Source organism: Manacus candei, unplaced genomic scaffold, assembly GCF_025592945.1.
Source record: "Manacus candei isolate 608988 ecotype Guabito, Panama unplaced genomic scaffold, ASM2559294v1 h1tg000091l, whole genome shotgun sequence".
Classification (NCBI taxonomy): Eukaryota; Metazoa; Chordata; class Aves; order Passeriformes; family Pipridae; genus Manacus; species Manacus candei.
In genome coordinates this window covers 159,130-175,552 of record NW_026138139.1, presented here as the reverse complement: position 1 = coordinate 175,552, position 16,423 = coordinate 159,130, and the positions used below count along the sequence as shown (strand labels likewise).

General features: G+C 39.7%; 1 protein-coding gene across 1 annotated transcript in view; it reads left to right on the top strand.

Annotated features, from left to right (window-relative positions):
* BRWD1 (bromodomain and WD repeat domain containing 1) overlaps window positions 1–16,423 on the top strand; it is a 46,370-nt gene that overhangs the window by 20,769 nt on the left and 9,178 nt on the right. Inside the window, exons 22-38 of the mRNA XM_051767992.1 lie at window positions 161–246; window positions 1,124–1,319; window positions 2,305–2,421; window positions 2,523–2,630; window positions 2,947–3,071; window positions 3,181–3,263; window positions 3,625–3,736; window positions 7,038–7,099; window positions 8,855–9,010; window positions 10,090–10,210; window positions 11,480–11,605; window positions 12,120–12,195; window positions 12,661–12,705; window positions 13,281–13,427; window positions 14,210–14,362; window positions 14,542–14,711; window positions 16,133–16,368. Coding sequence (XP_051623952.1) covers window positions 161–246; window positions 1,124–1,319; window positions 2,305–2,421; window positions 2,523–2,630; window positions 2,947–3,071; window positions 3,181–3,263; window positions 3,625–3,736; window positions 7,038–7,099; window positions 8,855–9,010; window positions 10,090–10,210; window positions 11,480–11,605; window positions 12,120–12,195; window positions 12,661–12,705; window positions 13,281–13,427; window positions 14,210–14,362; window positions 14,542–14,711; window positions 16,133–16,368 — 2,119 coding nt within the window. The remainder of the gene's footprint in view (window positions 1–160; window positions 247–1,123; window positions 1,320–2,304; window positions 2,422–2,522; window positions 2,631–2,946; window positions 3,072–3,180; window positions 3,264–3,624; window positions 3,737–7,037; window positions 7,100–8,854; window positions 9,011–10,089; window positions 10,211–11,479; window positions 11,606–12,119; window positions 12,196–12,660; window positions 12,706–13,280; window positions 13,428–14,209; window positions 14,363–14,541; window positions 14,712–16,132; window positions 16,369–16,423) is intronic.

Genomic DNA, 16,423 nt, shown 5'->3' with positions numbered 1-16,423 from the left:
TTCCTGCTGTATCTTACATACCCTAATTCCTTTCATTTCCATTTTAACTTTTTACCCCGTTTCTTCCTGGCTTGATAACATAAATGTGGGTTTATGTTTCAAATCCTTAAAACACGTGCTCTGAGAAAATTTGGGACTGACTGCTTGTCTTTAAATTTAGGAAGCTGAAGAAAGTGAGGGCTCTGGCTCATCAGATGAAGAGGAAGAGTGGAGAAGTGACAAGAAAAGCAACAGTAATAGTTCTAGGTAAAAGTGAACAAACATCCCAGATTTTACTTGGTGATAAGTTTGACTTGAATTTTGGCAACTTCAGAGTTGTGTAGAAGCTCTGGGTGTGCCTGAGATGTGATTACATTCTGTATTAGAATTCCTGTACTTTACTGACACACTGAATTGTTATTTATTGTTCCATTTCACCAAATAATTTCTGTCTTTTAATGTAGTTTCAAATCCCTCTGGATTTTTTGCTAGATGACAAGGAGAGAGAAAATAGCCTGGAACACTTTTATACTGTGTTATGTTGGGTTTTTGAGGTGTGAGTGATTTTGTTTGGTTTGGGGTTTCTTTTTTGTTCGTATAGGTTTATTTCTTTGAATAATACAACAACAGTCAATTCCTTGCTCTACAAAATGTGTTGGGAAAAAAATCTTAATTTTTATAAGGTTCTAGTTTTATGTAGGACTGAAGTTGTAGATAACTTTTTAATCACTGTTTTGGCTTTTTAAGATATTTTTTCTAGAACTCTGTAGTAGTAGAACCTAAAAATGCAGAGAGAGAGAAAAGGAAGATGTGTAGCTGTGAGTTGTGTATAACTGTAAAGAATTTAAGCAGTGTTTGTCTACTGTGTTCTTTAGGGAGGGCTCCTCACTAGTCCAAAACTTCATTACACAACTTTATTGAATAAAATGTCTGATTTTAGAAATCACCAGACTTCAGTTTTTTTAAGAAACGTGCTTTGAATTCCCGTTGTTCCCCAAAAAATCACGTTAAACTTGAAGTAATTGTCACGACAAGGTCAAAGGGACTGTAGTGATTCTGATGCTGCTTTCACCAGCAATTGTTACCTGCTGGAAATAGTGACCTCTTGGCTCTGTTGTTTGTGTTTCCCTGGCCCCTCGGGCAGCGATTCCTCGAGCAGATATTCCGACTGGATCGCGGACGCCGGGATCAACCTGCAGCCCCCCGTGCGGACCTCGCGGCGCCAAGCGCTCAGGTACTGCAGCACCTCGGAGGATGAGGTGTCAACAGAGAAATCATCCCCTCCCAAGAGAAGAAGGAGGAAAAGGAGAAAAAAACCCAAACCAAAAAGGCAGGAGGAGGTATAAATTTCATTGCTTCTACTCGGTCTTCAAGTGGTTTCTCTCTCTGGTTTTGGGCCTCCTCACTGGAAACTGTTGAAGTCATTTTGTTGTGATTAGACAGGAATATTGGTGTCACTCCACACAGTTATGTGGAGTTGGTTTGAGGCCATCCCAGATGTGAGGCATCTGCTGATTTCTAGGGAAGAATCAGCATTCCAAGTGAAGTCACTTTTCGCTTTCCACATAAAAAGGGTTCTCAAGGTTGCTGGTGTTAAAAGGGAAATGTGTTTATTAAATACCTGTACAGAATATCAGACTTTTCACAAGGGCATGGAGTGATAGGACAGGGGGAAATGGCTTCAAACTGACAGAGAGCAGGGTTAGATGGGATATTGGGAAGGAATTCTTCCCTGTGAGGGTGGGGAGGCCCTGGCCCAGGTTGCCCAGAGAAGCTGTGGCTGCCCCTGGATCCCTGGAAGTGTCCAAGACCAGGTTGGACAGGGCTTGGAGCAACCTGGGCTAGTGGAAGGTGTCCATGGCAGGGGTTTGGAATGAGATGATCTTTAAGGTCCCTTGCAACTCAAAGCATTCCATGACTCTGTGACTATAACCCTGTCAAAATGTCTGGTTTTAAATAACATGGCTGTTCTAAGGGACACAGTCACTGTATTGATGATGCCCATTTATACTTAGGTTAAATTTTTAATTTTTTTTATTATTTTATTTATTAGTTACAAGAATCTTTCAAAAATTTTTTAGTGAATTCAAACAATTACCCTTTTTTAAGTTACAGTAACTACTATTTGTTATTTTCTACCATAAAGGAGCAAACAAATGGGTTTTCTTGGGTAATTTTGATATGTTTTTTCTCTCCATCCTTCCACTTTCTTCCGAGTAACCTCAAATAGTTTCTTACAGCTTGATAAATTTTTAATAAGTTGTTGTATGCCAAATTAAAATGGAATGAGTTGAATTTGTGTCCATTGTGTCTAATTTTGTGCAGGCTGATGCTGCAACACAACCATTAAACATGGAATTGTCCCATGACTGGCACCCTCCAGTTTGGATAACAGACACAGCTCTTCGGAGATCCCCCTTCGTCCCTCAGATGGGTGACGAGGTAGGAACACTGATTAAAACCTTCCAGTGCTCCTGTGATTACCCTAATTACTAAACACAGGAAAACATTGACTGTTTGGGGTTTGCTGGGCTTTGTTTTAGGTGATATATTTCCGACAAGGGCACGAAGCTTACATTGAAGAAGTGAGAAGAAATAACATTTACGAACTGAATCCACACAAGGAGCCCTGGAGGAAAGTAGTGCTGAGGGTAGGTCTGCACTGAGGAGTCTGTGGGTTCAGTATCAGTCATCTGTGACTGAAGAGTTTCATTACACTGCTTGTAAAACAACAGGGGAAAGTGTCTTCAATTCCCAGAGTGTCTTCAGAGTTCCCTGTGGGAAGCCCAGATTAAATCCCTGTGTTAAGAATTCCAGGTTTAACTGACTGTCACTGAAATTTCTGATCTAGTTTCAATATTTGGGGGGTTTTGCATGCAGTGCAGTTGTTTGACTGATGTTAAACTGACTATTCTGTGCGTGGTCCCTGGGGTAAAACTTCCTGAAGCTGTTTGTTCTTACCTGTAGGATCAGGAATTGGTAAAAATTGTTGGGATTAGGTACGAAGTTGGCCCTCCCACGCTGTGTTGCCTCAAGCTCGCCTTTATAGACCACGCCACTGGCAAGCACACAGACAAATCGTTTTCCATCAGGTATGTGCATCTCTGCTTTTCTGAAAAGTATTTAAAAATGTGCTTCTGTTGAATCTTCCTCCTAAAGCCCTGAGGAACAAGTGAAATAGGGGATTTTCTTTCCCTGTAGGTACCACGACATGCCAGATGTTATCGACTTCCTTATCTTACGGCAGTTCTACGACGAAGCCCGGCAGAGGAACTGGCAGGCCTGTAAGTGTGTTGGCTGAGTGTTTGACTGATCAGTTTTCAAAGCAGAAACGTGTCCTTGGCTAATTCCTGCTTGTCTGTAGGTTCAGAGGGTTCCCTAGTAGTAGTAGTAGTAGTAGTAGTAGTAGTAGTAGTAGTAGTAGTAGTAGTAGAATTAGATATTTGAGCCTTGGAGCTTAATAGGGTCGTCAGAACATCTGTTGAGATCTCATCTCTTTCCGTGTGTGCCGGTGGGTTTAGAACTTTAATTATAAAAAGAAATCAAGGAACAACATTTATCAGCAGATTTTCTAATTGCCTGTAGAAGAGAAGCAGTTCAATAACTTCCCTTAGCAGAATATCTGAGCAGAGTGTTGTGCTGTAGCCGACAGGTTCCGCTCCATCATTGACGACGCCTGGTGGTTTGGGACAGTGCTGGGACAAGAACCTTACCAGCCTCAGTACCCAGACAGTCACTTCCAGTGCTACAGTGTTAAGTAAGTGCAAGATTTTACACTTCTGTTGGTGGTGGTGTGGGTTGCCTCTCACACAGCTGCCTTTATTAGTGTGAGAATGTATAAATTGCTCAATTAAATAATTTTCCTGGGTTTATTGTCACTTAATGGTTTTAAGTTGCTAATATAGTAAGAATATGTGAGAACTTGTGGTAGCTTGTTAGTGGATAGCAATATGGGAAAAGGAGCTGTTGACCTCTTCACATTTTCTGTAATGACTGAGGCTGGATCTCTTCCATGAGCCAAGCAGTGCAATTTTCAGTGAATATTAATTATTAGTCTTCATTGATAATTGATTTTGGATGGGAGGTGCTCCATCTCTGCTGTGGTTGCTGGCATCATGGCCCTTATGCTTCCAGTCCTCACACTTTGTCTGTCACATTGTGCACCCTTTTTCACATCAACAAAGAGGCCTTCACACAAAGGGGAAGATGAACAAAGATATTTCTGGACCTCAGTGTTCAGAATCAGGACATCATCCTTGTCCTGCCCTGTCCAAGCTGTGTGGAACAGAAACACAGAATGGTTTGGGTTGGAAGGGACCTTAAAGATCATCCCATTCCACCCCCTGCCATGGGCAGGGACACCTTCCACCAGCCCAGGTTGCTCCAAGCTCCGTCCAAGCTGGCCTTGGACACTTCCAGGGATCCAGGGGCAGCCACAGCTTCTCTGGGCAACCTGGGCCAGGGCCTCACCACCCTCACAGGGAAGAATTCCTTCCTAACATCCCATCTAACCCTGCTCTCTGTCAGTCTGAAGCCATTCCCCTTTGTCCTGTCATACCTGCCCTTGTGAAAAGTCCCTCTCCAGCTCTCTTGTAACTTCCCACTGGGCACTGTAAGGGTAATCCTGGGATCTTGCCTGCTTTGGATCCCCCCAGTGAGGGATGACTGTAAGAAGAATAAACAATGAATACTTACTATTCCTGTTTTTACCATGCCAGGGATTGTTCCCATATCTTTTACAGTACATTTAATATTCAGATTTTCATTGTTGAAGGACTTTTTAATTTTATTTGGTTTTTTGCTCAGAGGCTTTTGAACTTGTTGCTCAGCACAAAGAGAGGAAATATTTATAGGTAATAGGCAATTCTGTGAGACTGCCAAGATTGTGTTACATATTTTGGTTCCTTGTCTCATCTGCTTTCCTTGTCTTCTATCCCATTGATTTTCCTTGGTGGGAAGGTGGAATTAACTCCCAGATTGAAGTTCTTGCCTGTTCTGTTCCTTCCCATATCTGTACATCTCATCATTTATGTTGTTATGTACCACAGTTGTTCCTTAAGAGCAAGTTTAGATGGATTTGGTTGTTTTCTTGCCCAGTTCAAAATCAAGTTTCCAGTTATGAAACAGAGCCTGGAGCCAATTTCCTGAGCTCCTTTCTTCTGTGAGGGCTAAAGGATATTTCAGTATTTTAATGTACCAGCCTTTAGCAGAGCAGAGCTTCATAACTGAACAGGGAAGGAATGCTGTACTCCCCAAAGACCACTTTCCAAAGGGATCTCTTCCAGGATCTGTGCTGCCTTTGGAGAGAATGTGACTGTTCTAACTGGTCTCACAAACACCTCTTCTAGAGGAGAATCCTAAGATATGTATATAAAAATATCTGGAGTGTTTGACAGGTGTATTTGGGTTTTGTGACTTACTCTTTTTGTCACACACTCAGTAATCTCAAATTATCACCATTACTGTTGTATGGATAAGAAATAAATTGAAGATAAATTGAATTTTTTGTTGTTTTATTGGCCAGATAATAACAGGTGTTTGTGTAAAGCAGCTTGATATGTTAAGTTACATTACTAGGATAAACAGAGCTTAAGCAGAACTAAGAGGGGCTTAAGCTGTGCTAAACTATGTTGATAAAGTCTTACATGCAAGATTATGGAGTAGTTTATTTGGGAATATCAGCAACTTCTGAAATATTGTGCAGTAGCTAGGGAGGAGAACTGAACTGATGAACCTTCAGAGATCAAACAGGCTGAATGGGATGCATCCAAGTTTTCCTAAGTCATTGGATAATCCAAAACAATGGAGAGATGCTGTTGCCTGAGCAGAGGTTTAATTACAAAATGCTCTGAGTATGGTCACTTCAGTTTCCAGTTGGTTTGAAATAAACACACAGGAGGTTTTAGACCAAATATCTGAGTTTATTAAGGCATCAGAATTCGATGGCATTCACCCAGGAATTTGGAAAACTCTGCCAGGAAGCTGCTGGCAAAGCTCAGGAGGGAAAATGGTGAACTGTAGATTGATACATTTATTTCTGGTAGGTGCTGATAATAAAGAATAATATATAAAAAATAATATATATATAAAAACTGTTAGAGAAACCAAGCTGACAGGATTGGAGCAAATACACTTCCATAGGAGGCTATGAGAGCAATATCAGCAGGTTCAAAAAGATAGTGGACAAAAAGCAGCAGATAGTAAAGGAAATAGTTTGGGATGTGTTCACAGACATGCCTGGAGGAATACAGGGATCAGGAATGCTGGAATGATGAGTAGAATGGGCTTGTACCAGGATCATATGGACTGCAAACAGCATCTTACAACTTCAAGGACACAAATTCCTGGTGTAGTTGGACCAGCTGATCCAGTCAGACATTTCTTAGGTTTGAAGTACCAAAATTTAGTGGTATTTTGGGTGTTTTTAAAAACATATAAGGGTTTGGAGGGATCTCAAACTGCTGTTCATACTTGACATTTAAGTGTCAGAGCAAACATACAGGTATATCAATCTCACTTGGCTGCTTTTGCTGCAGTTAACCTTAATTAACTTCAGTTTCTTCATTTTATATTTATTTTCTTTGGTTTTATATGGTCTGCCCTGTAAAATGAAATGTTAATATGGGTAATACCTCACTTACTGTTCTCCCTTATTCTGACACACTCCATGGACTTGCCCAACTCCTGTTGTGGTCAGCAGAAAAATCCTCCCCTGTGTTTTTCCTTAAATCCTCCCCTTAATGTTGTTATCTCACTTTTCCAGGTGTGCAGCTTATTTTTCTTCCTAAGCTGCTTGATACAGGCTTTGTAAAATTGATTTATAAATTGGGTAGGTTGCATACAGCCAAAATCAGGACAGTTTTAACTTGAAAAAGTGTTTCCTTTTTGCTGGTTTGTTTACATGCAAGTTTATACAATATATTTTGCCAATACCTAAAAATAGCTGTAATTTAAATGTTCTTATAGCTGTGATTGAAATATGCTTGGAGGGAATACATCTGAGCCAAGATAACTTGAAATTATTATTATTTTATTTTACTTTTTCCGTGGTGAATCAGATGGGACAATGGTGAAATTGAAAAGCTGAGCCCCTGGGACATGGAACCAGTTCCTGATAATGGTAGGTAGAAACCTGTTAATAAATTGCTTTAATGTGCTTCTCCCTCTTCCCAGTTTTTTGTTTCATTCAGGTACTGGACCTGAGGTGATTCCTGTCTTTGCTGTGAGTTCTTATAGACAGTCTTGATTCAGATTTAATGAAGTAACTTCAGTATACTTATATTTTTCCCTTTGCATCTTGCAGGGCAATTTTGAAGGAAGTACTTTAAATGTTTGGAGAGAGTTTGGGAGTTACTGAGGGAATAGTTGCTGAATAAGCTGTAAAAAAAAAGACAATAAATTTAATTTATTAATAACCTTTGCTGGGTGTTTCCCAGACATCTGAAAGGCTTGTATTATATTTCTTCTGAAATCTCAATATATTGCACACAGGAGGATGTTCTCTCTAATCTGTGTCCATGACTTTACCACAGGAAAACAGGGAAGGGACACACAGGAATAAAACAAAACTAAATGGTGATGTGTCTTTGATGGATAAGGTCAAAAAACTGGGAGTAACATCCTCTGAACAGGTCATGGATAAGGACCACAGCAACCACTTGTCTGCAGGAAGAACAAAAATTGTCTAAGGAGAATCCAAAACTCCTTGTTTTCATTCTTTCCAGGCAGAAAATGACACTGTGTAGGGAAGTGAAGCTGTTAGACAGACTTAGTGCATTTATAGAACCATTATTGTATTAACAATGTAGTGTAAAAAGGGATTTAAACCCCTTCTCCTTTGCTTTCCCTTCCTTGTTTTTCAATGGAATGACTTACAGATCAGATGGAAACTGTACCTTGGATTTACCACTTCTCCCAAAATATTTCATCTCCATTCACTTTGCTAAGATGGATGTGTGGCACAAAAGCAGCACTGAGGGGGCTAATAATTTGGTTTTTTGCTGGATCCTGCCAGCATAAGTTTTGTCTCGTGGTTATCAAGACACACATTCAGATGTGTCTTGAAGAACTGCTTCATGTTTAGTGTTGTTTAAGTGGATAGCAAACACTTTAGGGCTCTGTCAGTGCAATAATGAACAAAGAACTAGAAATTATTTGAGTTATTAAACCCTTTTCAGCTGAAGGGAAGAAAATAGTACTTTTGGTAAACTTATAGGATCCTCCATTAAAACTTGGATTTTTCTCTGCATTAGTTGTAGCTGAAATGTATTTTAGTCTTGATATGCAGCATATTCATGGATTACAGTCATCCTGACACTGCCAAGGAACCTTTTCCTTCCTTGCCTTCATTTCCCATGGACAGACTCTCCATGCTGATGGAGGTGCTGTTTATATCCAACTCTAAGCCAGCATTCTTGTTGCTTTGAAATCTGCCATGCTGGAAACAAATACTTTAAAATTGTCAGAAGATCACAGTCAGTGATGCCAAGAAGGGTGTCACAAGGTCTAACCTGCAGCTGTTTAAAGGTTTGTGGCACAAACTGGCTCATGACATTGTGATCCTGTGAAGTTTAGGATGTGCATCTGAAAATGCATAAACAACCTTTCTGACTCAAGTCCTCTGTTAAGTCTTGTGCTTAGAAGAAGGGGAGGAAAGAGTTTTCTGGAAGTTCAGAACTGCAGAAGGAGAGAACAAAGGATATTTTGCTGTTAGGTACATTTTGTGTAATCTCTTGCCCGTAGTTTTATCATCAAACTCCATTTCAAGGCAGGATTGATTTTTTGTCCTTTACAAACCCATGATTAATAAGTGTGAGTACTACACAATTTATCTTGTGTATTCTCACTCCTTCCCCTCTCTTCTGTGTCTCTTCAGTTGATCAGCCTGAGGAATTAGGAGGCAGTGTCTCTGTGACTCCAGAAGAGGTGGAGAGGCTCCTGTACAAACCCCAGGAAGGGGAGTGGGGGATGAAATCCCGGGATGAAGCCTGTGAACGGATTATCAGTGGTATTGATCAGCTTATGACTCTTGGTGAGCATGGAATCCAAGCTTTAGGTAGTTTACTCCTAACCTTGATTTATAAAGAGCCCAGGAATATCCAGGGCATCCCATTCCCTGTGATAAAGGACTGTAAATGTTCATATGTTTTTATGTGGTTCATCCTGGAGGAGACTTGAGGGGAGAGCACGTTGCAGTCACAGCTTGAGGGGCAGGCACTGAGCTCTGCTCTGGGGGGACCAGGGACAGCACCCAGGGAATGGCCTGAGGTTGTGTCAGGGCAGGCTCAGGGTGGATCTCAGGACAAGGTTCTTCCCCCAGAGGGTGGTGGGCACTGCCCAGGCTCCCCAGGGCAGTGGGCACGGCCCCAAGGCTGCCAGAGCTCCAGGAGAATTTGGATGATACTCTCAGGCACATGGTGGGATTCTTGAGGATCTTGGCCTGCAGGGCCAGGGGTTGGACTCTGATCCTTGTGGGTCACTTCCAACTCAGCACATTCTGTGATAATTTTATAAGTCATTGATTTTATCAAGAATTACACATAAAAACTGAACACCTGCCTCAATTGTCACCTGCCTGCAAGCTTTCCAACAGGGTCATGGAATGGCCTGGATTGGAAGGGACCTTAAAGATCATCCAGTTCCAACCCCCTGCAAGAAAAGCAAACCCTACAGAAATCCTGTCTAAAGGATTTCATGTTAAAAATGTAACCTTCATTTACCAATTCAGAATGCAAATGCAAATTATGGCAGTTCATAGAATCACAGAATGGGTTGGGTTGGAAGAGACCTTAAAGATCATTCAGTCCCACCCCCCTGCCATGGGCAGGGACACCTTCCACTAGCCCAGGTTGTTCCAAGCCCCATCCAACCTGACTTTGGACACTTCCAGGGATCCAGGGGCAGCCACAGCTTCTCTGGGCACCCTCAAAGGGAAGAATTTCTTCCCCATATCCCATCTAACCCTACTCTTTGTCAGTTTGAAGCCATTCCCCCTTGTCCTGTCGCTCCTTGCAAATAGTCCCTGTCCATGTTTCCTGTGGGCTCCCCTCAGGTACTGGAAGGCTGCAGTTCAAACAGTTAAATCTTGCTGTTGTTGCTGTTTCTTCCCAGACATTTCAGCACCTTTCTCTGGCCCTGTTGATCTGTGCACATACCCCAAATACTGCACAGTGATTGCTTATCCCACAGACCTCAACACCATCAGGACCAGGCTGGCCAACAGGTTCTACAGGTCAGTGCTTCCAGGGGAACATGGGAGAAGATCACATTGGGACTGCTTTCAGGCTTACAATGAACACTGACATTTATTCTCTGAGAAATTTACTCTTTGAAATCACCAAATATTAAAAAAAAGCCCTGAACTTACTTCAGTCCTAAAGGCAATTCAGGTACTGAAGTGCTGGACTTCAGTTACCTTGAATTTGAAGAGGGTTAAGCCCTTAAGCTCTTAAATTACTTTAAGAAATGGGCTGAAACACAGAGGTGAAATGTTAAATATTATCTCCAGCATTTCAAGTGATAAAATTTAAGAGAAAGAGGGGAGAGTGTATTGGTGATAAAGTTCTGATTTGCTGGATGTGCTGGGTGTCCATAGCTCTAAAATAATGTTAAATATATTTTTCATCTAGACCTGCATTCAAGGTGTCTCTAAATATAGTGAAGAGTCATTAATCGTGGTTTTCCTCCTCTGTAAGATGGAAACAATGTCTTGGGAAATAATTTGGAATTCTGTAGCTGAAGAACTGCCAACTCTAAGGAATTAGAGAAATGAGTTATAAAAATGAAATGACACATTTGTGGGAGCTCATTTCTATCAAGTTATAGTTTTAATTTGTAGCAGTTTCTCACATCTGTCATTTTACAGAGGGCACTGCTTTGCCTGGTGGCCTAAAAGCAAGGTCTGTGAGGGAAGACAGAAAGGAACCTTGTGGCTGTCTTTAAAAATTTAATTAGACAAAGCTGCTTCTCACTTTTCTTTTAATTGCTTGTGCCTTGTGTTTATTAATTAAAAATTCCTCAGATACAACAAAACTTGTGTTCCATTTGTCAGGGCTTTGTGGAAGCACCTTCTGATGTTTCCAGAAGAAATGTGATAATTTACAGTGATTAAACAGTACTTTTGGTTCAGGTGAAATGTAAGCTTTTAAAAAAATCTTTTAAAGATTCCAGGGAATCCCCAATCCTCGGGATTATTTCAGTGTTATTTTATGATTTACTGGTAACAAATGCTAGTGCTTACAGGGCCGTGTATGAATTTATATCCCAAACTTTTTGAGGGTGAATTCTCAATAATGGGTTGGAGAACAAGTCATTCAATACATGCACTGTTGGTTTTGCTTCCTTGCATTTTCCATGTGAATGAGAAGTTTGAGACTGATCTGATGAGACACAAAACAAAGGGCATCTAAATGTGACGTGGCCAGAAAATTACTAAGCTGCAGTTTTTGCTGGTTTTAAGCTTTTCTTTAGTTTTAAAGGTGCAGTGTTTTCTGGTTTGCAGGAGAATCTCAGCTTTGGTTTGGGAAGTCAGATACATTGAAAGCAATGCCAGAACCTTCAATGAACCTGGGAGTGCCATTGCCAGAGCTGCAAAAAAGATCACTACCCAGCTCTTAAAGTTCATCAAGTAAGTGGCATTTTAATCTAAATAATGTTGGAACCCTCATGCTCTTCAACAGTGGGAGAGTGTAAGCAGCTTAATAATCCCTTTGCTGTGAGCCCTGCTTTTGCTTGTTTCTCAGTGCACTGCAGGGACAGGTGTAGAATTCTTTCTGAATCTTATTTTAAATACTGAGATGTCCAACTTAGAGGCATTTTAACTTGTTTTCCCTGGTATTTATAGTATTTTTAGTACCAAAATATTGCTTGACATTGAGGATGTTGAGTAGTTCAACCCATACAGTAAGTTCTGTGCTGTCATGGGTAGAAGTTCCAGTTGCAGGAACTCACTTAATAAACCACTTGAGAGGTTTATTTTGAAAGAAGTGGGAAAGCCCCTTTCAAATTCCTAATGCTAATTTCTGTATTAATTCTTAGTTACTGTCTCCCCTTTTTACAAGTAGGTCTTGGTTGTGGTTGAGTTTAGGGAACAACAGCCCTGCTTTTGCTCTTCCAGTAACAGAGATTTAATTGCATTGCAGTGATCAGGACTGTACAAACATTTTTGAGCTCTGTAGCACTACAGATGATGAACAAGACTGTCATGATGCTGATCTGGTAAGCTTTTTTATTTGGGTGGATAATTCCAGTAATTTATGTAAGAAAAGACCACCAGCCTTCAAATGTTTTTGAACTATTTGCTAGTACAAACATGGACTATATTATGAATTTTTATGAATGTTTTATGATATTTATTATCAGTGAATTGAATTACTGATGATATTTAGTCCCTGAGGTTCAAAGCTGGTGGGTTTCTTCTTATTGCAACTCCTGGTGATGGTCTTTCCTTTGTAATAAGGACAGGAGTTGGAGTCAGGAATTTTCTCTGATGGGATCAAAGATATTGCTTTCCAAGTCCCTCAAATGCTGTGCTGTATTTTTTCATGCTCATCTTCTGTCTTGTTGAGAGAATTGAGAGTAAAAATCCGTTTTTACCACAATATCAATGTAATGGCACTTTGAGCACATATCACCTGTTTTTTCATCCATCATTTTGAAGAGGATTGATTTTATTTTGTGCAGGACGACGAAAAATGTGTTCCAAGAACATCCTATAGAAGGAGAAAAGTGAGTTGGCTGATCTTTACCATATAACCCAAAATTCTGTGGGAGGGATGTTTGCTTTTACAACAGTCACAGAACAGAATTTTCCAGGAAGGAAAAGCTTTGCTTAAATAGGTCCTTGCTGTTTTAGTGCTTCTATACTCATTCTATATAGCTGTGTGGGAAAATATTATTTACAAGTTTGATACCAGTGAAGAGTTTTCAGTTATCTGTCTGATGCTGAAATAAAATCATTATTCCCTGACATGCTTGGAAAAATATTTGAGTGAAGGATATTATTCAAATCTTTTGAGAATAATATGTATCAGGAGGGTATGGGGTTTGTGCCTTAGTATTCAAAATTTTTAAATGTAGTAAAAGAAAATAGTATGATTTCCTAGATTTTCTTATTAATTTATAATATAAATTTATAATAAAATTTACAGTTTTATTACTAAATATTAGGAGTGTACTTTTTGTTATAAAACAGTGTTTGGAAGTGCATTTTTCTGCCACAGAAATAATTGCAGAGGGATTATCAACTTGAATTTTTTCTTGCTGTATTTCAGTAATGCTTTTCCTTATTTTTTTTTCCCAAGGGACGAGGCTTTAAAAAAGGGAAAAGTGTGAAAGGTGGCTATGATGAGAACTGTTGGAAGAAGCAGTGCATGGAGCTGGTGAATTTAATTTTCCAGTGTGAAGATTCAGAACCTTTCAGGCAGCCTGTTGACTTGGATCAATATCCTGTAAGTTGTTCTTAATAACCTTCTCAGAGTCTTTTTTGTTTCCACTTGCTTTCATAGGGAAATAATTTTAGATAAATTTATATTTTCTTAGTTAAAAGTAGTTTATTGAGGGATAATCTACAAAAACAGTCAATTGAGCCTGAGCTCAAATTGATTTGTTCCTTCTCTTTCTTTTAGTTGTTCATGGTATTCTCTCTAACTTTTCAGTCCCTTTTTTTGTCTAAAAACCCAATTAACTTAATTTAAAGGAAAAAAAAAACTTCTTTACAAGCATCTAACTCTTTTCCTGTGGTCTTCTCATTTGGAGTTTGAGTCTCACTTCAGGTTTTAAAAACATGTTAAAGTTCTCTAAAGCACATTAACAGGAGAGAAAGGAAGATTGAGGTGTTTTGATTTTGTTTTTTTGTTGTTGTTTTTTACCCCAAATCAGTTGTTTCTTATAGTAAAATTCACGGGCTAACGAAGAGGAGACTTTAAATCAAGTAGTGTCAGCAAAAACGTTGCTTTCTGCTGTGGCAGGTGCTTGTTTTTCACTGCTGGTTAAAATAATCTGTGTCATTTCTGGGTGAAAATAATCTGTGTCATTTCTGGGTGAAAATAATCTGTGTCATTTCTGGGTGAAAATAATCTGTGTCATTTTTAGGTGAAGATAATCTGTGTCATTTTGAGGTGAAAATAATCTGTGTCATTTTAGCTACCCTCAAATTACAGAAAAAAACCTCAAAAGTGTTGTTTCTTCCTTCACAGAATCCTTTTTTTTTTTTCCCCTGTGTTTTATCCAGGATTACAGAAACATTATAGACACTCCAATGGACTTTGGTACAGTGAAAGAAACTCTGGAAGCTGGGAATTATGACACTCCAATGGAACTGTGCAAGGATATAAGGCTAATATTTAGTAATGCAAAATCTTATACTCCAAACAAAAAATCAAAGGTAGCTGTAAATATTTTGGGGGGGTCATGAATGTCTTAATGAAATGAGGTATTATTTTGGAATATTACATGGGACTGCATGTGCTTTTTCTACTGCTTTTTCTGTATAGTTTTTAATTTTAGAGCTGTTATTCTTGGATAAAAGGATTTGGTTTTAATATGAGCCACTTCCTTACCTAGATTTACAGTATGACCTTGAGATTGTCAGCACTGTTTGAAGAGAAAATAAGAAGAATTGTTTCAGATTTCAAAAATGGGCAGAAACAGAACGAAAAGCTCCGAAGGAACCAGAGGTACACCAGGAGATTCAATAATCAGAGCTCAGTGCAGCAGCCCAGCAAAATGCTCAGGTAATCATTATCAAGATGTAGACACTAATATTAATCTTGACTGTCACATTGAGTCTGTGAAGAGGAGAACAACTGGTTTATTAAATAGTTTGCAAGCTCCTTGAGATTTTTTATAATTCTGTTGCAAAAAAAAAGTGGGTTTTTTGTAGCATAAAACTGTCTGTGGAACAGCAAAGGGACAGAAGAGTAGGAAAGGTTGGAGGTTCACTGTTGGGGTTTTTTTCAATATTTGAGTCAGGGAGTCAATATTTAATTTGACTGAAATAACGAGGAGTGAAACAGTAAGTTTGCATATATTACATATTTTATCATGTCCAGAGTAAAGTCAGTCCTGTGGAATTTATGGAAGTTGTCACTTGCTGTAGCATTCATTTGAAAGCTGGATTTACCTTTTCTCTTTTGAAGGCAAACAAGCTTTTGGTACAATTGCTGTTTGACATAATTAACTCATATTCCTAATTTATATGTGGGATGAAGTGGGACAAAATACAAAAGCTAAACATGGTAAATTATTAAAACTGAGCTGCTCCCTTTCTGCTGCTGTCCAGTCTTTCTTCTGTGGCAGTGAAAGTGTAGGAATAAGAGTTTTAAGGTAAAAAAAATAAATCTAATTTCAGGGGGTTGCTTTTACATTTTCAGATAAAGAAAGACACGCCAAGGTAGGCAGAAATTGTGCTTTGAAACTGCCTGTCTGCTCATACCTGGAGAATTGTATGGGACTTGTTTGGGACTACCTGGGAGAGGGTTTGGATGGCAGAAAAAGCATTAGACACCTTGTGCCCCTGGATGAATGTCTGGAAATCTTGCAGTGTAAGAAACCAAGTGCTAAAATGGTTCTGAGTGTGAAAACAGGTGGCTGAATGTGACTGTGTAAACAAGTGGCTGAGCAGGACTGAGGTGGCACTGGAATGTGGAGGAAGGAGGAATCAAATCAGTGAGTTTCTCTTTATTTTAGACAGTGAATTTTCTCTGAGGTTACACCTTCTGTGTGTCTTGGAAACTCAGTTTGTTGTGGAATAATGTTAGTTTGCCTTGGTGTGAGGCTGGTGGGCAGTGAACCAGGCTGGGAATTCAAGAGGAATTGAGGCTGCTGTTTAAATTTCCTGGTGAACAGTAAGAGGACATTAATTGTCTGGAGGACATTGAGCATTACATTGCTCAGAGCAGAGAAAGAATGTCTCCTCTTGTATGACTTCACCAGGAGTGCAGACTTATTTTAATGAAAGTACTTAATGTTCAGCCTTGTCAGAGTTAAAATTGTCTCACTTTAGCTCATTACAAATGTAATTCCCCTTCCATGACCCTGAAGTCCTGTGGTGTTCCATTAGCCACATGTTGTTAAAATACATAATTACCATTCTCTGTGACAGTTTTACAACCTCTGTTGCTTTTCTTTCTTTCCTTCTTTCCCCTTTCCCTAGAAATTCGAAGCAGAAACCATTGAAGTCTCAGGCAAAAGTTGAATCTGAGCAAGAAGATTCTTTCCCCCAACCTACCTCAAGCAGAGCCGCCTGTGTCACAAGCCATAAACCGAACGCTGGGAGATACACCCGGAGCTCCTCCGGAGAATCCTCGGATGGTGTGCACCTGGCAGCCTTTGAGAGGAATGGCAAAGCCAGAGCCACAGCACTGACCAACTGTTCTGCCTTATCATCAGGTCAGCAAGTTTAGAATTTATACATTTGTAATATTATGAACTTGTTTTAGTGAGA